The following is a 23,597-nucleotide window of genomic DNA, read 5'->3' as shown; positions in this document are numbered from 1 at the left end:
GGACACGATGTAGTGACTGAACCAACCAGCCACCCTGGTCCCATCACCGTGCACAGTACAGCGATATTTTCTCTCTCTCAACAAATGTATCAACAGATATCTATTGCCCTGGTATATGTCAGTGAGGCAGACAGTCCAAGATCCCTAACCTTTTGTAGTCTGTGTTTCAATAGAGACAGATTCACAACCCCAAATATTAGTAAATAAGTAACTCATATGGCATACTTGAAGATGACATGATGTGGAACAGAGGACAAGCAAAACAGATAAGGAGGGGTGAGGAGTGGGGTGGAGTGCAGTTTTAAATAGGGCAGTGAGGGGAGGTGAGAGCTAAGCAAGACTTGACGGAGGTGAGGGCATGAGCCACATGGTCCGAGCAGGCAATTCTAGGCAGAGGGAATGGAGGATGCAGGTGCTCAAAGGGAAGCTTTCCTGGGGTGTATAGGGAGTCACAGGGAAGTCAGAGTGGCTACAGCCACGTGAACAGGGGGCTGAGTAGGAGGAAATGAGCCTGGGGAGATGATATGGGGCAAGGTATCGACTCTATTAGAGCGAGGACTCTCAAAATAATTTCTATGCTTAAAAATATAACATCAAATTCATTTTCCCCCAACACTAGGATTTGGGGACATCAAGGCAGAGTTTACTTGATTAAAAAGTATATTTTCAAGACTTCCCTGGCAGTCTAGTATTAACAGTTAAGACTTTACCTTCCAATGCAGGGGGTGCAGGTTTGATCCCTGGTCTGGGGAGCTAAGATCCCACATGCCTTGTGGCCAAAAAACCAAAACATAAAAGAAGCAACACTGTAATAAATTCAATAAAGAGTTTAAAAATGGTCGACATTAAAAAAATCCTTTAAAAAGTGTATTCTCAAAAGGGACCTACTGCATAGCACAGGGTCTATGCTATCTGCTCAATATGCTATCTACATAATACCTGCTCAATATTATGTAGCAACCTAAATGGGAAAATAATTTTAAAAAAAATAGATATATATGTACATATAACAGAATCACTTTGCTGGACACGTGAAACTATCACGGCTTGTTAATCAACTATAATCAATATAATATAAAAAGTTTAAAAAAAGGAAATATAAAAATAAAAAATTAAAGTGCATTAATATTTTAAAAAGTGTATTCTACATCAGCTTGAATGAAGGCGATAATTTTGAGCCTGTGTGTCTAGAATGCAAGTCTTTAGCGAGCTCCCAGCACACTGATTCCAGTTTGCTCAGATGTAACCCATCTCCACGCTCACCCCTACCTCCCTGAGGAGGGCCATTCCCAGGACTGGCGTGTGGAACCCAGCTCCCTCAGGGCTCCCTTGTCCTTCCATAGACACGCCCAGTGGTCACTGATTGGCCCAGGGGAGAGCACCTGACTGGGCTGGGCCAATGAGTCCCTTCCTTGTTTTTCTCTTTTTAATAGAACAATGGGAGACTCAGAGTGGCCTCTCCCTGACGGTAGGATGTGAAAAATTATAAATCTATTGGGAGCTATGTGTGAAAAGATACATGTGCGGAGAAACCCTGTCTCTAGGGAGAGAGAAAAAAGCAAATCAGAGAGAGGAGAGGTAACAGAAGGGGTGAAAGCCCGAGGAGGCGGGTGCTCTTGTTTCCAGGTGTTTCTCGTGCGGCCCCTTTGCCTTCCCGCAGCTGGGTTGCTGAAGCTTGCCTTGGATTCCAGGGGTAATACAATTCTTTTATGCCCAAGCTTGTCTGAATCTGGGTTTTCTCATGTGCAGCCTAGATAACCCACTGCTTATTTCTTTTATCTTTGAAGTTACTCAGAGGCATCTACACAGAGTTTCATTTTTAACAACCTCCCACCTGCCTTCAATTTAATTTCCTTTAGCAAAATGCTGGTCGTGAAATCTGCACTTCTGTAGCCTAGGACAGCTTTTCAGTCCTTTTTCTATTTTGTGAGGTCCTCCATGAAAAAGAAGGTTTTCCACGGTCAAAAGCATTAGGGAAATAAATGCTTTATGCAACATTCCTATCTTGGAGATTCATAATGTGATGTATGGAGAATCCCCGCCCTGAATTAACGTGTTTAACTCTGCCTAACCAGGGTTCTCCAGATCATTTTTATTCCTGTAACATGTAACATCCAAAACTCAGGATTTGGGGGCATGCTGTCCAGGTCCATCTGTGACTGAGCCTGCTTTCTTTAAAGTGGCATATTTCCAGGGTGCCTTCCACAAGGATATTTGACCAAGGAGGCATTGTCAGCCTGGGGGAAAGGACATTTTTGATCGATTTTGTAGTCACTTTCTACTTGCTAAGCATGAGTCCATAGGGCTGGGTCCACCCAAAGTGGATGTCTTTTCCTTATTCACTCTTTGGCACCAAAGGTCCTCCCTGTAGGTCAGAGTTACACCCAGAAGCATGGCTCCCTCAGTGCTTCCTGAAATTTCTGAGAAGTGAAGCAAGAATGTCCCAGAGGCTCTGCTTTGAGAATGAGCTACCCAGAGGATAAAGTGCTCCAGGACCCTTGCGTCAGCGTAGGATATTTGGAACAGTCTCTGCCTCTGGGATGGTCTGACCATCCTCCTATCTACTGGTTGTCATTATCAACCTTGTTTTTAGAGTTTGCAGAGAGCGCTCATCTGATCTGCTGGTAAAGGCAGGGCTGAGTGTTCGATCATGGGTCTGACTCTTTAAAGTTACTTCCCTGTTCTACTTCTCTGCCTCTGTCATCAAGCTGTCTGTGGCACTCTCTCAACAGCCAGCTTTCCATTCCTTTCTCCTCCATCATCACCCATCTCTCTTCTCTAAGGACTCAGGTTCCTTTTCCTGGGGATTGAGGGGAATTGGAAAGGTCAAGGAGGCAAGGTGGCATCCGTGGGGCCACCTGGCTTGGCAGGTCAGGAAGGCGGCTCCCTCCCAAAGACCAAGGTGGAATGAGGCTTGGCCATCCCCTCAGTCTTTGGGAGCAATGACCAAAAAGCAGAGTGTGGCCACACCTCCTCAGGTGGCCTTAAGGACAAACATCCCTCACTCACCAGAGCCCCCTCTTGTCCTTCAGCAGGTGTGTGGACGTCAATTCCACCCATGTGAGGCTCACCCTCCACCAGGCCAGGAAACAAGCAGCTTTGAGGTGACCAGAGTCTCCAAGAAATACTCATGACACAATGATTTCTCAGCCTGAAGAAAGGTACTGTGGAGGAAGTCTGGGTGTGGGGATTCAGGAGGCATGGCTGGGTAGCCTGGGTGAAGTTGCCTAACCTCAGCCTTCATCCCTGGCAGATGGAGATAAGGAGCCCTTCCTATTGCTCAACATGAGAGGAAGGCCGGGAGGGAGGGTGGTTATGGCCCAGAGGAATGCGGGGATGGCTGCAAAGGCAAAAATTCAAGAGGTCAACCAGAGCTACGGAGGCTGTGCTCTCCAATACGGCGGGCACTCGCCCCCTGTGGCGATTTAAATGAATATACATCCAATGATAATAAAAACTCAGTTCCTCATTGATCACATATCAAAGGCTCAGTGTGGCTGCCATATAGGACAGCACAGTTAGCATTGTAGCAATGACCAGTTTCTTCTCTAACTGATTTCTTCTGGCTTCTGTCCTGCTTTCAACCTCTTCTCCTTCACGCCCTGAATTATCCAACCTCAGAGGACGCGGTTTGAGTGACAAGTGCTGGTGTCTCACTAGGGACAACTCACGCTCACTTTGTGGGCAGGAGGGAGCCTGGAACTTCTGGATTCTGTGTGCAGCTCTGGTTCCTGATGGTAGCTTGAAAGGCAGGGGCTTTGTCCTGTGTCTTCTGCAGTCCGACCGTGTCCTGCCTGGGTGTTAGGCTCACAGTAGGTCCTTAACCACGATTATGGATTTGTCCTGAATGGATATAGCTCATGGTCCATGAGGGCTGACGGCTGGTCAAGAAGCCTGGGTCAGTACAGTCCTGGCTGGGCCACAGATTCACCATGTGACTATCTGTCCATCACTGCTTCCCACCAGGCCTCTGGAGAACAGGCATGCAGGGGCAGGGTGTGTGTGCGTGTGTGTGTCTGGAATAGATGGTCTCAGGTTCTTTCCTGCTCAGACCATCCACAGCTTCAGGGAGCAGAATGCAGATTCCCCGGGAAAGGCCCTGTGGTTGGAGCCCAGACCATCAGTGGCCAGTGTGGAGACCCAAGGTGACCCTGCAGGGAGCTGTGCTGGGTGAGGATGTCTGGGAATGGGGCTGCCTGCCTTGCGAGTGTGTGTGTGTGTGTGTCTGTGTGTGTGTCTATACATGTGTGTGTGGGTGCATGTGTGTGTGTGTGTCTATACATGTGCTTTGGCTCCGGACTCAAGGTAACAGGTGAGAAATCCAACATTACACTGGAAGGATATAACTAACTTTTGGTCAGGCTATGGGTATGGGGTCTCCGGGATTCTTTCCTTTTTAATTTAATTTCTGGCTGTGCTGGGTCTCTGTTGCCATGCGTGGGCTCTCTCTAGTTGCGGCGAGCAGGGGTTACTCTCTACTTGTGGTGTGCAGGCTTCTCACTGTGGTGGCTTCTCTTGTTGCAGAGCGTGGGTTCTAGGTGTGCAGGCTTCGTTGCCCCTCAGCATGTGGGATCTTCCTGAACCAGAGATTGAACCTGTGTCCCTTGCATTGGCAGGCGGATTCTTAACCACTGGCTCAGCAGGGATGTCCCTCCAGGATTCATTTTATTTTTTATTTCTCTCTTTTTCCACAAGAGGTTCAACTAGCAAATATGTTCTGGTGTCTCCAAGGTAGAGAACCAAGTCTTGGGGACCTGGTCCCAGCTTCCAGGACCCAGGGTTGTCTTTGGGCCCCAGGTCGCAAAACACAGGCTGGCCTGAAGGATGTTCTGGAAACCCAGGCTCTGTGGGCCCTTTTCCAGAGCGTGGCACTAACACATTTCTTTATCTGTTGGTGGAGGGCAGTGCTTAGTCGCTCAGTTGTGCCCAACTCTTTCAGACCCCATGGACTGTAGCCAGCCAGGCTCCTCTGTCCATGGGGACTCTCCAGGCAAGAAGACAGTGGGGACCCTGAATTTAGGGAAGTGGATGGATTCAACTAAGCATCTGCTTGGCAGAGGGCTGCAGCCTGAGGTGAGCTCCCAGAGACGATACTGGATCCATGTGAGTGGGTGATGCTTGTGAGGCCATTTCACTCTTCAGGAGCAAGAGGAGTGACCACAACATGCCCCGAGGGGTGCTCAGAGGCGAGGAGCCTGGAGAGTGGGTGCAGTGGACGGGATACAGCTCTGGGCTTGTGGTCAGTCTTCTCCAGGGTGGAGGCCCTCGCTGCCTTCAGAAGCCTGGAGGGCTTGGAACTGGGGAGGGCCAGGCCTCAGGACAGGCTGAGGGAACAGCTATGGGAATCACAGGATGGAGGCTGGGCTGCAAGAAATGAGGGCTGGGGTGTTTGGCCTTCACCCCCTCCTCAGCTCCAACCTGAGGGCCGAGGCCTCCTTCCTGCTGCACTCTACTCTCCCTTCCCACTACCTGGGGGCCCTCTCAGGCGCATCTCCAGACTTCCTCTTCCATTCCCTCTTTGTTAGTCTCTCTTTGGGTCTCCTTGGCATCCAGGATCCCATGCTTGGGCACCTCTTCACTTCACTTGGTGAGATCTAGAGGCTGCCGGCCTCCCTAGGCCTCCCCGCCGTATCATTCCAACCACCGCTCCATCATCACAAGGCCTTCCCTGTCCTTCCTGCACCCCTCTCATGAGGATCTCATGAGATAATCTCAAGACTCCAGGGACCCCATGCCCTGCAATGCTTTCCCTGAAACCCCCCCTCCTCCCAGGTGAAGGCTGTCATCCCACCTCAGCACTGGGGACCCTTGGGTCCCAATGGACTGTGAGTCTCCTCTTCTAGGCTGTGATCAAGGGCTTGGTCTTTTTTCAATTCAATATCCTTATTTTGGTGTAAAGCCCGAGATAGCATATGTGGCTTATGAATAGTTTGCTGAATAAATAAACGAATAATTGGATGCATGAAATAAGCTTTGGGACCTGTACACCCGGGTCCCCCATGGGCTCACGCAGGCTGAGTCTGTGCCCTTCCATTTTCCAGCAGCCCCTCCACCTTCCCTCAGCGGGAGAAACCTGCTTTCCTTTCCACTGGGCCCTGTAGCCGGGTTGGGATATGCAAGATGGTGGAAGCGGAAGGGGCTGGTCCATCACTTCCTCTTCTGAAATTGCGCCACCCACCGCTCCAACCGGACTTGTTAATTCAAGCCTTCCTCCGGCCTCCTCTCATCCTACCCGCCTTCCCGTTCCAGTATCCCCATCACCAGCCCCCTCCCACCTGGTGAAATCCAAGGAAAACTCAGGGCATCACAGTTTGTGCTGGGACGTCCTTCCGACTCACCGGCATATCACCCACCCCTTGATGGAGAGCAGCCCTTCACCGGGTGGGCCAAGATAACCGCTCCAGGCAAAGGTCTCCCAGAGGCCGCTCCCCTCCGCCCTCACCCCCTGCCCTGGCCCCTGGCCCGGCTCACCTGTCTCGCCCCAGATGGGCAGGTACTCATCCTGCTGAATGTCCAGCATGATCTCCAGCCCGTTGCCTGTCCCCCCCTTGACCGTGGTGAGCAGAGGCTTGCCATCCTCGCCTGAGTTAAACATGTAACACTTCCCATATTTTGTAAACACCTGAGGGAGAGAAGAGAAAGAAGCACGTGGGTGACTTTGGACTGGGCTCCAGGCAGAGTGGGAACCCCAGAAATCCAACAGCAGGCCAGCGTCCCCACAGCCCATCATAGTCAACCCTCTTGGGGACCAGTGATTCCTCAGCCCCGGTTAATGGGCTGGATTCTGGCATCAAAGAACACATCTGGACACCCTTTGGGGTTTGTTGCCATGCAGTCTTGTCTCTCCCTCTGTTAATCCTTCCCTTTACACCCCCACTCCCGGGGAGCAGCCATGTCCACTTTCAAGTGTCAAGCAGTCTGTATGCTTTCTATCCTGTAATCTGTGCCTCTAGCCCTGAGCTTTCTCTTGGGCTCCAGACACACTGATCCAGCTGCCTGATACGCATGATTTCAGGGGGACCCAGAGACACCCGACTGCCAGCACGTCCCAGTGGGATCAAGGCTTCCTCAGCCTCCGCACCCCACTGGATGGCTCTCCTGTGCACCGTATCCCAGGGAATAGCACTGTCCCCTGCCCAGGGGCTCAAACCAGACCCTCAGAGCAGGTGTCCCCTCTTCCTCTTTCTCACCCCACATCCAATCAACCAGCAGGGCCTGTCAACACTGTCTCTGCATCCAACTTGACTTTCTGCCTTCTCTCTTCTGCACGGCTTTAACTTAATGACCTCTGTCATTTCTTGCTTGGGCTGCTGCAGTTTCTTAGCTAGACTGCTGGATTCCAGACAACCTTCTCCAGCCCATCCTTTAAGTGAATCGTGGTGCACTCCTTCAGAAATGCAAACCTGATTATATTAATCCTGTGGTTAAAATCCATCAGGGCTGCCCATCCCCCTGAGAGTAAGCTCCAGGGCCACCCTTCCACACCCAGCCTTCTATGATGCTCTCTCTGTCTGCTTCATCCTCCTCTTCCCATCTGAGTCCATGGGAATTCACTGGAAGATAAGCTCATGGGTTTGGTGGTTACCTCTGCATGTGCACTGAGGAATCTAACCCTGGTGGCTAGCACAGGGCCTGGCACCTGGGGGTATTCCAGAAATATATGTCAAATGGACAAGTGAATGAATAAATGAGTGAGTGGAGCTACATTAAACAACTCTCACACCTCTGGATGTGCCCTGCTGGTTCGCCTACTTGTGGCTTTCTAGTTGCTGCTTCCACTACCTGTAACAGCTCTTGTTCCTTTTTCTGCCTGGGCAACCTCTGCCCATTCTCCAAGACTGGATCGATGCATCGCCTCCTCCAGGAAGCCGTCCCAAGCTCATGGACCAAGTTGTATAACATCCCTCCTCACATTCCCCCTTTGCTCCTTCATCAGGGCAGCTATCACATGCAACAGTAACCACAGGTGGGTATTGTTGTTTCCACTGCGCAGAGGACAAAACCACAGCCCAGAGAGGTTAAGCAACTTGCCCAAGGTCGCACAGCTATTAAGTAGAAAAGCTGAGATTCAAAACATCTTTTGGGGCATGTTGTCATTGTCACTGGGGTGTTTCTGAGCCCTATACTCCTCCTCTCTGCCTTGCTTTTTCCATCAGCCAGTCAATAATCATATGCATGAACTCCTACTACAGGCAAGGCTTATGGAGATTGTAAAGAGGTACAAGCCCTGCACTCCCAGTATTTCCCTTTGTAGCTAGGGTCCCCAGCACCCTGGCCATGGACCGGTACTGGTCCATGACCTGTTAGGAACCCAGCTGCACGATAGGAGGTGAGTGGTGAGATGGAAGTTTCATCTGTATTTACAGCCACTCCCCACCCCTTGGGCTTCCCAGGTGGCACTAGTGCTAAAGAACCCGCCTGCCAATGCAGGCGATGTAAGAGGTGCACTCGATCCCTGGGGTGGGAAGATCGCCTGGAGGGGGCATGGCAACCCACTCCAGTGTTCTTGCCTGGAGAATCCCATTGACAGAGCCTGGCGGGCTACAGTCCATGGGGTCCCAAAGAGTCAGACGCAACTGAAGCGAATTAGCATGCACTCCCTCCCGCCCTTGCTTTACCACCCGAGGTCCGCCGCCTGTCAGATCAGATCAGTGGGGCATAATAAATGTAATACGTTTGAATCATCTTGAAAACATCCCTATACAACCCCCCACACCCCCAACCCCACCCCGTGTCGACCCCAGTCCGTGGAAAAATTGTCTTCCATGAAACCGGTCCCTTGTGCCAAAATGGTTGGAGACTGCTGCTTTTTCATGCATATCAAAGTATATAACTAGATGGTGATTTATAGGACTGTTTGTTGGAGAGAGTAGGGGCTGGGTCTGTCTTGCTGGATGAATGAATGAATTAATGAATGGGCTTCAAGGGGTTGCTACTCCCATTCCCTCGCCCACCTCTGGGAGGCGCCCTTAAGTGTTGGCCCTCCTTGCTAGTTATGGCGGGAACTCACACCTGATATCTTGTTTCACTCCCCTCCCCTCCCTTTCTCTGCTCTGGTCTTCTTAGCTTCCCGCTTAATTGTTCCTAAGTGTTTTTGCTTGCTTTTCCTCGAGGGTATTAGAGGAGAGACAGTTTACCTTCATGGGGGCAGAAGAAGGGGCTCAGAGCCAGGCAGGTGCACACAGACCGCACTTCTCCGCTGGCCTCCCTGCCTGCACCGCCTCAGCCCGCCACTCCTGTCTCAGTTCTAGCTTCTCGGAGAGGATCATTTTCCTCTTTGCTCAACATCAAAGGCTGAGAGCTATTTACCCACAGCGCAGTTTTGCTAGAAACTCAGGACAAGATGCCGCTCTCCTTCCCCGTTGCTGTGCATAATGACGTGTAAGAGTAACCGGCGCTTCAAACGTAGGCCTTATCGCCCCCAGCCACAAAAGACAATTTATTTAAGTCTAGACTGTCAGGCCAGAGCTCGCTGCTTCTTCAGACCTGCCATTCTCCGAGGCACTTCTCTGCTCTCCTGGTAAGCGCTGACAGCCTCATCTGGGATGGCAGGGCTGAATTTGCAAGGTTGCTAAGAATCAAGAATAGCTCTTAGTTGAATCCTTTTGTAAGAATTAATGGTGCCCATATCAAACCTGGATCTGCAGGAGTGACAGGGGTGGGGGCTGGGGGGAAGCCTGAGATAAAGATGGACCCCAAGACCATCATTTTCATTGCTCACTGCGTGTTGCAGTTGAGAGATGACACGTGTACAGCTTCAACTTTCTCAATGGCCCCAAGAAGTTGGAGGGAAGGAGACTAAAAATTCCTGAGCCTCTACTCTGTGCTGGCCCCTGCTTGGCATTTTCAGAGGAACTATCTTTTTCCTAACTATGGTCCCGACTACCTTGATGGGAAGGCATCTTATTATCACATGCCCATTTTACAGTTGGGAAGACTGAGGCTTAGTGAAGAGGTAGGTAGTAGAGCTGGGACTCATGGGTTTGACTTTACCACCAAGGAAGTTCCAAGGGAGGAACCCTGAGATTTTGAGTCAGACAGAAAGGCATCAGAGCACCTTGCTCATTATTTGTCAAGTCTGTGGCCTTTAACATGACACCTTTTTCCAATGTCAGTTTTCGTGTTTGCAAATTGAGCAAGATAACCTTGCCACGTGGTTGTAACATCTAAATGAGGGCATGCAAGTGGATTTGTTTGGAAGATTACATAATAGACATCTTTAAGAGGTATGAATCCATACTAGGTCCTTTTCAGCAGAAGTGAGAGAAGTTATTTGAGTTATGGGGGGAGGTCAGTGATGAACTGAAGAATGGGAGGTGTTGAGGGGTCCTGTCTTCTCTGTGTTTCAGTAATACTAAGCTCATCTCTCTCTCTCTTTGCTGCATTGGGTCTTCATTGTAGCTGTCAGGCTCTCTAGTTGTGGCATGTTGGGCTTAATTGTCCCCAGGCATGTGGATCTTAGTTCCTTGACCAGAGATCAAACCTGTGTCTGCTGCATTGGAAGGTGGATTTTTAACAACTGGACCCCAGGCAAGTCCCATCAAGCTCATTTTGAAGTAGTTACAGGGGATGGAAACCACCGTGTGCCACTGACTACTTATTCCTTAAGAATGTTAAGCCTGTTGTTAAAAGCCCAGGGCAGCCGATGAGATTACTGGGGCCACAGAGTTCTGTAAGAGAGGGCAATGCTTTGATGCACACAATCCACTTTGAAATCTACTTTTGGACGGAATTGCAACCAGTCACTGGTGCAGTGGACAGCCACCATAGTCTGAAGTTTGCACATTTTAGCCTGTACTCTTCTTCTCTTGGTAGTGTCTTTGTCTCATTTTGGTATCAGGGTGATGGTGGCTTCATAGAATGACTTTGGGGGTGATCCCTCCTATTCAGTCTTCTGGAAGAGTTTGAGGGACTTCCCTGATGGTCCAGTGGCTGAGACTCTGAGCTCTCAATGCAGGGAGCCCAGATTCAATCCCTGGTCAGGGAACTAGACACAACTAAGAGTTGGCATGCTACAGCGAAAAGATCCTGCATGCTGCAGCTAGAGATCCTGCATGCTGCAGCTAGAGATCCTGCATGCTGCAATGAAGATGGAAGATCCCGAGCACCACACCTAAGACCTGGCACAGCCAAATAAATAAATAAAGATAAATATTAAACAAAGATTTTGAAACGGGATTGGTATAAGTTCTTATTTGTATGTTTGGCAGAATTCCCCAGTGAAGCTGTCTGGCCCTGGACTTTTGTTTGCAGGGAGGTGTTTTGTTTTGTTTTTAATTACAGATTCTATTTCACTTCTAGTGATTGGTTTGTTCAAATTATTTGTTTCTTCTTGATTCAGTTTTGGTGGGCTGTGTGTTTTTAGAAACCAGTCCACTTCTTCTAAGTTATTCAGTGTTTTGGCATAAATTGTTCATATTTGGCACAATCTAAAGCCAAGAAATCTGGATGTGGGGATGGGGAGAGGGTCTTGTGCCTTCCAGTAGCTCTTAGAACAGCCCTGAGGTCACAGACTGGCTTGGCTGCCCTCTCTGGAGCACCATTCACATTCTATCTGCTGTCATTATGTTTTTGCAGCAGCCTTATGAGTTTGGTCTTATCACTCCCATCTTACAGATAAGGAAACTGAGGCCCAGAGAGGCTGAGCCAGGTCACAGAGCTGGTAAGTAGAGAATCCAGGGTGTAAGTCATCTTTGCCTCACTCCATTGCCTGTGTTCTTTGCCGCTGCTTCCTCGTAGCTACAGCTACTCTGTTCCCGGCAGACTGATAAAATTGGTGCCTTGCTAACACTAGGGGTCTTGAGCTTGGTAACGGTGCGGGGTTGTGGGGGGGCGGAGGGTATATCTCAGAGTCAGGAGAATCTCAGGAAAGTGCAGGCACCACAGATCTTCTTGGGGACTTCCCTGGTGGTCCAGGGGTTAAGAATCCTCCTCTCAATGCGGGGAACACGGGTTTGATCCCTGATTGGGGAACTAAGATCCCACATGCTGTGGGGCAACTAAACCTGAGCCCGGCAACTAATGAAGCCCTCAGGCCACAATTAGAGAGCCTGCTCGCCACAACCAAAGGTTCCTCATGATGCAATGAGGATCCCATGTGCCACAATTAAGACCCATTACAGCCAAATAAATATAAAAAAATCTTCTTGCCCAAATGTCTCATCTTGCCCGTGGAGAGTCTAAGGCTCAGAGAGGTAGAGTGTCCTGCCCCGGGTCACACAGCTAGTTCGGGGCCAGAGTTGAGACCTGACCTGGGTTTGGGTCTGTGCTCTTCCTCTAAAACCTGTTTGTGCATGATGGGGGTTGGAGATGATGGCTAAGCTCCCCTTCCTGGGGCCCTGCATCCAGGAATAAAAAAGATTAGCAATGCCTGCTGGCCTGGGTACCAGCATCCAGGCCCAGTGTGACCTGTTGGGGCAGCCTGCCTCAGAGTCCAGGAAATGCACAATGGAAAAGGTTAGGGACAGAAGATAGCCCTGAAGACACAGTTTTCTGGCCCAATTAGTAGTGCAAACAACATTTCTACACATGGACCTACTTAAGAAAATAAATTATGTATAAGCTCCCTTAAGGACTGTAGAAATATCCACTTACCAGCACACGACTGGGCCTGTAAGCTTCAAACCTTCCAAGCCTTCATTAATCCTGACCTTTAGGGCTTTTCTGAGGCAGTGGCTTCCTTGTCTCTTCTTGCTTATTATGCTTGAACGAAGTGAAATCCTATTGCTCCAAACCTCCTCTAAAACTCAGCCTTTCCCCTCCGCTGAGTTGAATGAACTTTCCTTCCAGTGATTTGCTGAAATTTCTCGTTTGGCTGTTTTCAAAATAATGGACATGTTAAAGCCCACTGTTTTGTTTGCTCTGGCTTTCTCTATCAAAATCTCCTAACAGAGCGGTCCTCAACATTTTTGGCACTGGGGACCAGTTTTGTGGAAGATAACTTTTCCAGGAACCAGGGGAGTGCATGGTTTCTGGATGATTCAAGTGCCTTACATTTATTGTACACTTTATTTCTATTATTATTACATTAGCTCCACCTCAGAACATCATGCATTAGATTCCAGAGGTTGAGGACCCTGCTTTAACACATTTTGCACAGAGGGAGGAAAACAGTCTGTTAAATGGGTTACCAGGCTTTCAGTAAACAAAATGAAGCTGCTTTTTGTTTTATTTTCCTGGAAGGAGGGGTGGAAGGTTATCAGTAATTCAACCCTTTTCATTGCTGTGTAGTATTCCACCGCACAGCTATACCAGGATTTATTCATTCAACTATTGATAGACATTAGGTTGGCTATTACAAATAAAGCTACTACTATAGCAGGTATAGATCAGTCTTTGTACGGATAAGTTTTCATTTCTCTTAAGTAAGTGCATAGGAATTGAATGGCTGAATCATATCATCGTAAGTGTGTCTGTAACTATTTAAGAAGTGGCCAAGTTGTTTCCAAAATGGTTGTATAGTTTTATATTCCCATTAGCACTGTATGAGAGTTTCAGTGGGGGGTGGTTTCCATTTGTTTTCTGAAGTTGTCATCAATCAACACGTTTGAGAATTAAATATGGCAGAGGGATGCATGCATGAGGAGGGGGCTATAGATGGTCAGCTCCTGGAAGGCGAGGCCTGCATCTTATTAGGAAAAATGCTTATTCACTCATCTCTTCCTGCAACAGGAATTTTTGACTGCCTATTATGTTCCAAGGACAGATGCGTGACTGTGCTTTTACCCCATAGGGAGATTTAAAAGGTGACTTCAACAAGTACCCAGGAAAGCACCTCCGTGTGGCTGTGGAGTCCTTGGGAACCAAGGAGATGAGGGGAATGCAGCCCCTTGGCCACCACTTGTCCCTGCATCCCAACCAAGAGGCCACAGTCTCTTTTAGGACGTCATTAATATCATTCATCTTTGGGTTCCTTTTCAGAAGGGAGAGAAGAACGTCCAGTCACTGGGCATTACCACGAGGCAGGCACTGTGCTGATTGCTTTATACTCCTTCTATCTTTCTGAATAATAATTTAACCAATTAATTAAATACTTTGGCTGCACTGGGTCCTAGTTGTAGCATGCAGGATCTTCAATCTTCCTTGTGGCGTGTGAGGTCTTGCAGCACGTGGGATCTAGTTCCCTGACCACGGCCCCTGCTTTGGGAGCAGGGGCTCTTTAATCACTGGACACCAGGGAAGTCCCCTGTAGACCTTCTGTCTTTCAGGGCTCACAGAGCCCACCGATGTAGATGGTATTCTTCCCAATTTGTAGATGAGAAATCAAGGCTTGGCGAGGCTAAGTCCTTATCCAAGATCCTCCAGCTAGAGAGAGATTCACCTGATTTTTCCCTTTATATTCATGGGTCGCTAAAGGAACCCATAGCATCATTTGAGCATATAATATGGTACTGCAACACCCCTCCCCTCCACTGAGTCCGTGCCCCTCTATGCAGAGATGTGACATATGCTGTGTTGGCTTCACTAAGAAGCGCTCCTGTCTCCTTCCTCCAAGCCTGAAACACAGCCTGGGGCTTTTCTGCTGGGCAACTGTCCAGAGAGTTTTAGACCGCACTGGAAGAGATGTGTAAGCCCCATGCAGAAGAAAAGAGCATCAGGTGACTGCCAATCTGTCAGCTGGGAAAACAGCATAGAGGGGACCAAGGGTGACTCTGAGCACTCTCCAAGTCACACGTTTTGTGAGCAAATGTTCCCCTGGGGAACGGCTCACAGAGGCAGAGGGGCCACTTGAAGGCGCCAGGAGGGTCATTTGAAATTCCAGACCTTCACAGATGAATCCCTCCTGAGCCCTCATGTGAACGTCCCAAATTGGGCCTGACTTGGGGTTATGAAATGGGCTGAGGGCAGCTAGAAGCCTTTCAAGGTGGACCAGCTTGGCTGGTGCGGGGAGGGGAGTCTGGGTGATGAAGGTTTCCAGGGAGACTTCAGGACAGGCTGGTTGCTCTTTCTGCTGGGTCCTCCACTGTCTGTCTCCTGTGAGAAGTAAGGGCTGTGTCCTTTTCACCCCTGGCATCTCAGTGCCTGGCCCCATGCCTGGCACACAGTAGGCACTTAATGGGCAGGTGTCTGGATGCAAGAAAAGACTCAAGCATGGAACTGGGAACCAGACAGCCTCAGCTTCCAATGCTGGCTCTGCCCTGATTTAGGGAAGTCATTTCATCTTTTTGAATTTTGATCCCTCATCCTGGAAATGCTGGTAAGAGTAACTTCCAATAGAATTCTTGTAAAGATCAAAAAGGTCATTATGAATCTGAAATTACTCTATGCAGAAAAAAAAAGTTTTCAGCCCAGGCAGAGAACTTTCTTGCCTGTGGTCAGTATCATGGCTAAGCCCTGTAGGGGCAGGGGAGGTGAAAGCATTGTTATTTGCCTGTAGAAATGGAATCTGAGATGTTGTTCCATCTGGGACCACATTTGTGGCTCATCCATTCAGTTGCCTAGTGAACTCTACAGAATATCTCTTGTGTTCTAGCACTGCCCCAGGTGTTGGGGATGCAGAGAAGAATCTGCAGCTTAGACTGCAGATTCTTTAGGGACCACCTAGTAGGGAAGGTGGTCCTGCAGAGTGATTCTGGGTGGAGTGCACAGAAAGAAGCCGTCTGGTGGGTAGGGATAGGAGGACTGGGGGAGCTGATACAGAATTCTCTCTAGAGGCAGGGCTGCTGACCCCAGCAGTATTTAGCAGGCTGAGACAGATCGCTTAGGCTGGCTCCTGGTCTTAACAGGGGCATGCTGATGTCAGGGAGGCCAGTGATGTCTGCTGAGCCCTACCTACCAGCCCTTCACTCCAGCTCCCTTCTGTTTCCACTCCTTAGACAGACAACAATGGGCTCTACTAAGAGACAGGCAGGAAGGACAGACCTTGGAGTCAGATTATCCCAGCTGAACACCTACTATGTGCCAGACACCGTGCACAATGAAGAGTGGAGCTTAGCTGTTAGCCAGTTGATAATCACCAGGACACACAAGCAGTGACTCGGAGGAGCTGGCATCTTGTTCTCTCCAAGGAAACCAGTGTCAGTCTCCCAGGACCCCGCCAACCCCCCAAGCCTGGCTTTCTGATCTGTCCACTGCCAGCAGGTCACCAAGCCCAACCCTGGGGATATGGGGCCAAGGCAAGGGGTTAATAGAAAGAGCACATTCCTAGGGAGCCACGGCTGACTGTGAAGACCATCCACTTGGCTGTCATCAGATGTGGGGAGCAGGACCCAGGAGGGCTTCCCTGCCTTGAGGGAGGGCAGAAGTGCAGAAAAAGTGAAGGAGAAAGAGTGAGCACAAACTGTCCACAGCCCACCACCGTGTCCATCTCCTGCCTCCATTCCCTCCTTCTTAACCCGGCTGACATGATCCCTGCTGCCCCAGCCCATGCCAGTTCCCACGCAGAACCTTCTGAAGGCAGGGCCTGTTCAAGGTGCAGCTGCCCAGATGCACTGGAAGTAGCCCCGAGTTCTGCACCTTTGGTTCTTTCGGGGTGCAGAGCCTCGGGGCGAGGCACACCTTAGTCTATGTTCTGATTACTTACAAGAGAATGGATGCGAAGTACCCGACAGAGTACTCACTCAGTAACATTAGTTAAGATAATGTATGGGTTCTGCTCCTGAGTTCTGAAATCTCAGCTCTTACATGATGTGATTTTGGGGTTCCTGGTCCATATTACAAGTTCTTTTTACAACTGCTTGCCTGATCCTGTGACTACAGCCCTGTGCCCACTTCTGACTGCTGCCTACTGGACTTACAGGAATATATGCCCACTTGGTTTCCCTGTGGCCATGCCCAGATGGAACATTGCTAGGGTATTCCTCTATAGGAAGTTTGTATCACCCTGGCTGGGTATTTCTGCTCAGCTGAACTTCACCTTGCCCCCACTTTTCCAGCCTCTCTCCCGGGGGCTTGTGTGGGCTTCCTATCCCATTGCATTTTCTACCTGTGTGATCCACCCTGAGATAAGACACGGGTTGTTCCTTGCAGCTGCCTCACTACTCATCTTCTGAAGCAGGTGTGGGATGGGGGGAGGAAAAAGGTAGGGATCAGAAATGTGTTCTATTGTGTTCCTAGTTAATTTCACATTATTCTACAGGGTTGCACAGAAACGATGCATGGGTGAAAACCAAATGATGGTTTATGATGTTTACGGAAGAAAAGCAGATGTTCCAATTAATGCTAGGGCTGAAAACAGTCCCAAGGCAGGCTGATTCTAAAAGCTGATCAAGAAAAGGTCAAATAGGTAACAACCCACATGGCACAAAAATCCTCATACCACATTCTTTCTGATTTCATATTTTCTCATTAAAAACATATTTCACCTTCTCCAGGAACTGCTCAGAGAATGTCAATGTCTTCTAGTTTTTTCCCCTCACTGGTCATGGAGGTTGCTGCTGCTGCTGCCTAAGTCGCTTCAGTCGTGTCCGACTCTGTGAGACCCCATAGACGGCAGCCCCCCAGGCTCCCCCGTCCCTGGGATTCTCCAGACGAGAACACTGGAGTGGGTTGCCATTTCCTTTTCCAATGCATGAAAGTGAAAAGTGAAAGTGAAATCGCTTAGTCGTGTCCGACTTGTAGTGACCCCATGGACTGCAGCCCACCAGGCTCCTCCATCCATGGGATTTTCCAGGAAAGAGTACTGGAGTGGGGTGCCATTGCCTTCTCCAGGAGGTTGAGCAGCATGTAATTTCCATAGCAAAGCTTGCATTATGAATGTTCAAAGGCATTGCAGATTCACAAGTGCAGAGGGTTTGAGGCAGTTCAGTGAGATTGCTTTCCCAACGTGTGGAATTAAGACCTGGCTGGAAGATATACAGCATGCATGATACCATGCTCCTTCCTAGGTCCATAGCAGACATAACTAATGGATCACAGCACTCTTTCCCTCTGAGTCTCACAGTTTTTTGTTTTTTTTTAAGCCGAATAATTCTGGCTGCCACTGTTGGAGGTGGCAAATGAGTTGAATCCTATTTGCCCTTCTTGTGCTGGAAGAATGTACTGCTGATGGTGACAGCATTTCTGTAATAAGAGGCAATGCCTGATAGTTGGGGCAGGCTTGGAGGGCAACTTGAGGGGCACAGTTCTGGGGGCTTAGGCAGAAGGGACTGTAGTTGGTGACAGAGGCAGAAGTAGGACTTTGTATACTAAAAAAAAATTGCTGGACTTCCCTGGTTAAGTCCAGTGGTTAAGAATTCACCTGCCAATGCAGGGGACATGGGTTTGATCCCTGGTCTGGGAAGATCCCACACATGACTGGGGGCAGCTAAGCCTGTGTACTTGACTACTGAACCCATGTACCCTAGAGCCTGCGCCCTGCAACAAGAGATGCCCTCGCACCACAACGAAGAGTAGCCCCTGCTCACCGCAACTAGAGAAAGCCCATGCACAGCCACAAAGACCCAGCACAGTCAGAAATAAATAAAGTGTTGAAAATTGCTTAGACTTGCCACTCTGCACTCTGGTAGAGCACATATAAGCTTTGGACTGCTGCTGCTACTGCTACTACTAAGTCGCTTCAGTCGTGTCCGACTCTGTGGACCCCAGAGATGTCAGCCCACCAGGTTCCACCGTCCCTGGATTCTCCAGGCAAGAGTACTGGAGTGGGGTGCCATTGCCTTCTCTGATAAGCTTTGGAACCAAGTACCAATTTTGCCATTCATGAGTTTTTCAAATTGCGCTAATGTTTCTTGACCATCCCTTTGCTTTTCTGTCTCAGATTGGTGGACTCGACTCCCAGGCGACTGGGAATAATTTTCACGGTACCACAGTTCCTTGACTTAGGATTGAAGGATCAAAGGGCCTGAGATGATTAGGGGCTTTCAAAATGAAAGACAAAGCGTTCTTTTGTTCTTTCAACATCTAATGAACTACTATCATGTGTCAAATACTCTGCGAGATCCTGGGAATACAGAGATAAATAAGACACGGACACTCTCCTCAGTTGCCCAGGTAGAAATGGAGGAAAAAACCGCTTCAGGCCGTCAAGGAGACAGAGCCGCTGTAAGGCCATCACTGACTCCTGCACATAATTTACAGGATGCAGCTCTTGAGGGACAATGAACAGGATGCAAGGTCCACTTGTGTAGTATTTGCTGTAACCCTTCAGTCCTGTTGAGCCTGTGTGCATTTGCAGAGGGCTGGTTTCCAGCTACTGTATTACTTTTTATGGGTGACTTAAAACAATTATTTATTTGGCTGTGCTAGGTCTTAGTTGAGGCACGAGATCTTTGGTTTTGGTTGCAGCATGCGGGATCTAGTTCTCTGATCAGGGATCGAACCTAGGCCCCCTGCATCAGGAACTTGGAGCCTTAGCCACTGGACCCACCAGGAAAGCCTGTCAGCTACTGCTCTGACATCAGCATGACCTACTCAGGCCTTTCCCATCCTTTCTGCACTCCTCCACCACAAGAGCCCCATCACACCTCCTTACCTCCAAACCAGAGTCTAGATTAGGATGGGAAAGGTGAGGTGCCAAGGCACAGAATTTTAGGAGGTATTCAATTCTTGGGATTGAGAGTGGTGAGTGCCTCTTTAAATTTTGCACCTGGGTATCCAACTTGTACACCCTAGTCTGGGCCCTGTTCCAGACAAAGTCAGATGAAGACAGGAAGAAAGACATCCATGATGAAAGTGGCACGACAGCCTGTTCTTACAAGCTTGCAAAATAGACACTATTGTCTTATTTACAGAGGAAGAAACTGTGAGTTTCTTCAGATGAAGTAACTCAGAAAGGGTGAGTTACTTGCAGAGGCATCACAGAGCCGTAAAAAGTCAGAGGCTTTTATTTATTTATTTATTTTTACTGAGACAGACCCAGGTCATGTTCCCAGATCTGCCTGTCCTGAGCCATGTGACTTTGGGCCAGTGACTTATTTTTTTCTGACCTTCTGATTCCTCTATCTGAAGAATGGGGATAATAATATCTCTCAAGGTCAGATGGGAATGAAGTCCAGGCACTTCCAGCTTCTGGTTCTGTGACTCTGCTTTCTCAGATGTTAAGTGGACTGGCCGTACCTGTTTCACAGAGATGCCCTGGAGACCAAATGAAATGATGGCTGTGCCAGCCCATGGGGAGTTCTGAAGAGCTGTTTGGAGGCTCAAGTGTGAATTCCTTAATAGACTTTTCTGTCTCTCCAGCCCTGTTAACTTCTGGTCTTCTGGGGTGCAAGGAGGGAGGTCAGCGTCTGTTTGGTGAGTGCTTTTAGATAATAGCTTCAGATCTTCTCTTGATGGATAATTGAGATGGAATGCTGGCTACCGGTCAGATGCCACGCCAAGTGCTTAAATGCACCGTTCCATTCAACCCTCTCAGAAACCCTCCTACTACTCCCATTGTCAGAGAAGAAGAAACAAAATCTGGGGCAAGCCAAAGGACTCACCCAAGGTCATGCAGCACGTCGGAGGAAGAGCCAGGAGCTCCACCCATCTGTCTGATGGAGAAACCTGGGCTTTCTGTGTCCTATTAGGCAACAGTGACAGGAAGAAATCCAGGCTGTTTCTCAGCAACGGAGCAAAATCTAGGATTTGCACCTGAGCATGCTCCAATGTACCTGAATATAAATTGGACTCATTGCAAGTCAGGGCATGAAACCTTGTGAGTGCCAGTTGCTTCCTAAGCATGGGCGGAGCGATGGCTTGAGGCTTTCCCGGATGGCCTGAGAGTGTCACTGATTTGAGTCTTTGTTGTCATTCTTGTTGTTTAGTGGCTAAGTTGGACCTGACTCTTTTCCGACCCAAAGGACTGTGTAGCCTGTCAGTCTCCTCTGTCCATGGGATTCTCCAGGCAAGAATACTGGAGTGGGTTGCCATTTCCTCTCCTAGGGGATCTTCCTGACCCAGGAATTGAACCCATGTCTCCTGTATTGCAGGCGAATTCTTTACCACTAAACTACCTGGAAAGCCTATGAGTCTTTGCTATGTCCTCAAAATTCACCTGAAATTCTACAACCCTATTCCACCAAAGCTTTAGGGAAAGCTGTCAGCTGCCTCCACTGCAAGTTGCTGGGTGGGTGAATGCCTCCGTCCTGCAGTGTTGAGCATCCTCTGTGCTACCATATTCCCTGTGTCCTTCCTAGTTCTGGGGACTTAGCAGGAAATCAATGAATGCCGAATAAATTCATACTTCCATTTATTTGTCTATTTTTCGCTCCATCCCCAAATTCTGAGACTATTTATCCAAGAGCTCTATGCAAAGCCTAGCATAGCATAGGTACTCAGTAGAAGTTTGTTGAATGATTAACTTAAGAGAGAATGATGCAATTTGCCTTATAAAGAAAGAAATCTGCACACGGCAGATTTGTATGAAGCGAGGACTCCTGTATGGCTCCCCCCATGAACCAGCTCCCTTCAAAGCAGGAATTTTAGCAAAGGGGCAAGACCTCTGTCTGTCCTCCTGGCTCCAGGTTGGATGGGCTGCAGAGAGATTCGGTGAGGAGAAAATCATGCTTCCTTTTATCAAAACAAGGCAGCCGGTTCTCTCATCTTCTGAGAACAAAGACTAAATGGAGGAACTGGGAGTATTTAGAAGGGAAAAGAGCAGGCTTAAGGAGGATCACAATAGTTATCTGTAAATATTTGAGGGGATATCATTTGGAAGAGAGAATAGACTTACTCTGCCTTGCCATGGAGAAGAGTGTCAAGATCTGGGTTGGACATAAGGAAAGAAATTACCAGTTAACATACAGGCAGTAATCTTTCTGGGGAGATGGACATATTCTATATCATAAGGCTATGGGTTACACAGGTGTATCTATTTGTCAAAACAATACAGGTAAGATCAGTGCATTTCAACATGCATACACTGTACAAAAACAAAAGGAAATGTTAAATCATTATCATCATCATTGTCCTAAAGTGGGGGAGAGGGGTGAGCAGAGGCACAGAGGAAACAAGAATATATAAGTATCAATATTGTTTGATTTGGATAGTGGGCACATAGGGTTCATTGTATACTCCTGTTGATTTTGTATATGTTTAAATTTTTTCATAAGTAAAAGCTGGTGTATGTTCATTATTGAGCAGAGGTGAATCAATGGGGCTGTGTTGAGAGGCAGTGAGCTCCATATCACTAGAAGTATTTTGCAAATTCGCTGTGTATCCTCAACACCCCCCACCCTCTAAGAAACTGGGCTATTGGAGGGCAGTCCGGGAGAACAGATGCTTTTGAACTGTGGTGCTGGAGAAGACTCTTGAGAGTCCCTTGGACTGCAAGGAGATCCAACCAGTCGATCCTAAAGAAAATCAATCCTGAATATTCATTGGAAGGACTGATGCTGAAGCTGAAGCTCCACTACTCTGGCCACCTGATGCAAAGCCCTGACTCACTGGAAAAGATCCTGATGCTGGGAAAGATTGAGGGCAGGAGGAGAAGGGGGTGACAGAGGATGAGATGGTTGGATGGCATCACCGACTCGATGGACATGAGTTTGAGCAAACTCTGGGAGACAGTGAAGGACAGAGAAGCCTGGTGTGCTGCTGTTCATGTGGTTGCAAAGAGTCGGAGACGACTGAGTGACTGAACAACAACGAGGAGCAGGAGCCTGAACCAGATAACCTTGGTCAGGAACCTCACCCTTCTGGGTAGGGGGACTGTCAAGACTGTACCACAGGGGCTGAGGGTCTGGAGGAGAGCTGGACTCTCCAGAGCCATGAACTGGAGCCAGAGTCCCTCATTCCAGACAGTGGGAGATGCTGGGGGTGGAGGCGGGAATATACCCAAGGTGTCTAGGAAGGCTGCTAGACTTGGGGGGAGAGGGGTGTGGAGTGAAGAGAGGATCCAAGTCAAGATGAAGAGTTGCAGGTTTGGAAAGCAGTCTGAGTTTTCAGGCTCTGAGCCATATGCCATGGCTTGCTAGCTGAGTGAATCTGAGTAAGGCACTCTACCTCAGTCTTTTTATCTGGAAAATGGGAGATCAGACCTACCTCATAGGATTAAATAATCCTGGGGTGCCTGGCACCTAGACAGCCATGCTCATTAGGGTTATTACTACTTATAAGGTGGTGGTTGTTTTAGTCATTATGTTGTGGGATCTGTGTATCTGACTCTTTTCGACCCCAGGGACTATAGCCCATCAGGCTCCTGCGTCCGTGGGATTTCCCAGGCAAGAATACCAGAGTGGGTTGTCATTTCCTTCTCTAGGGGATCTTGCAGACCCAGAGACTGAACCCGAATCTCCTGAATTGGCAGGTGGGTTCTTTATCACTGAGCCATCAGGGAAGCCCTGTAACGGGGAGATGAGCCCAAGTAAGGACTGGCTCTGGCAGGGAAAAGAGAATGGACTTGAAGGTCTGTTGCCTTCATCAGCTACCACTTAAGGCCACATTTTAGGGATGGCTGAGGGAGGGGTGTCTGAATGGGTCAACCTGACTTAAAATGCAGGGGGAAAAATTCTACAAGAACTCTTCCACTGATGACATTCCAGGATTCTGTCGGGATCCAGGCCATTTCCAGGAGTGTCCATGGTACCCCCATTCATTGACGTTGCTGTAGAGATGCCCCATGCTGGAGAGCTGTGTGTCCACATTGCCAGGGCACAGTTGCCTCTTGGCAGCTCCCAGGGATCCCAGACCCATTTGGCTGCAGCTGTGACCCCACCCCAGACGCTAAGCCCATCCTG

At 48.8% G+C, this 23,597-nt stretch overlaps 1 protein-coding gene across 2 annotated transcripts in view; it reads right to left on the bottom strand.

Moving 5' to 3' along the window:
• ASIC2 (acid sensing ion channel subunit 2) overlaps window positions 1–23,597 on the bottom strand; it is a 1,207,137-nt gene that overhangs the window by 92,938 nt on the left and 1,090,602 nt on the right. For both annotated transcript variants that reach the window (XM_061390402.1, XM_061390401.1), the window contains exon 2: window positions 6,472–6,622. In XM_061390402.1, coding sequence (XP_061246386.1) covers window positions 6,472–6,622 — 151 coding nt within the window. The remainder of the gene's footprint in view (window positions 1–6,471; window positions 6,623–23,597) is intronic.

This window comes from Bos javanicus, chromosome 19, assembly GCF_032452875.1.
Source record: "Bos javanicus breed banteng chromosome 19, ARS-OSU_banteng_1.0, whole genome shotgun sequence".
Classification (NCBI taxonomy): Eukaryota; Metazoa; Chordata; class Mammalia; order Artiodactyla; family Bovidae; genus Bos; species Bos javanicus.
Note: the sequence above shows the minus strand (reverse complement) of the source record. Positions and strands in the feature narration are given on the sequence as shown.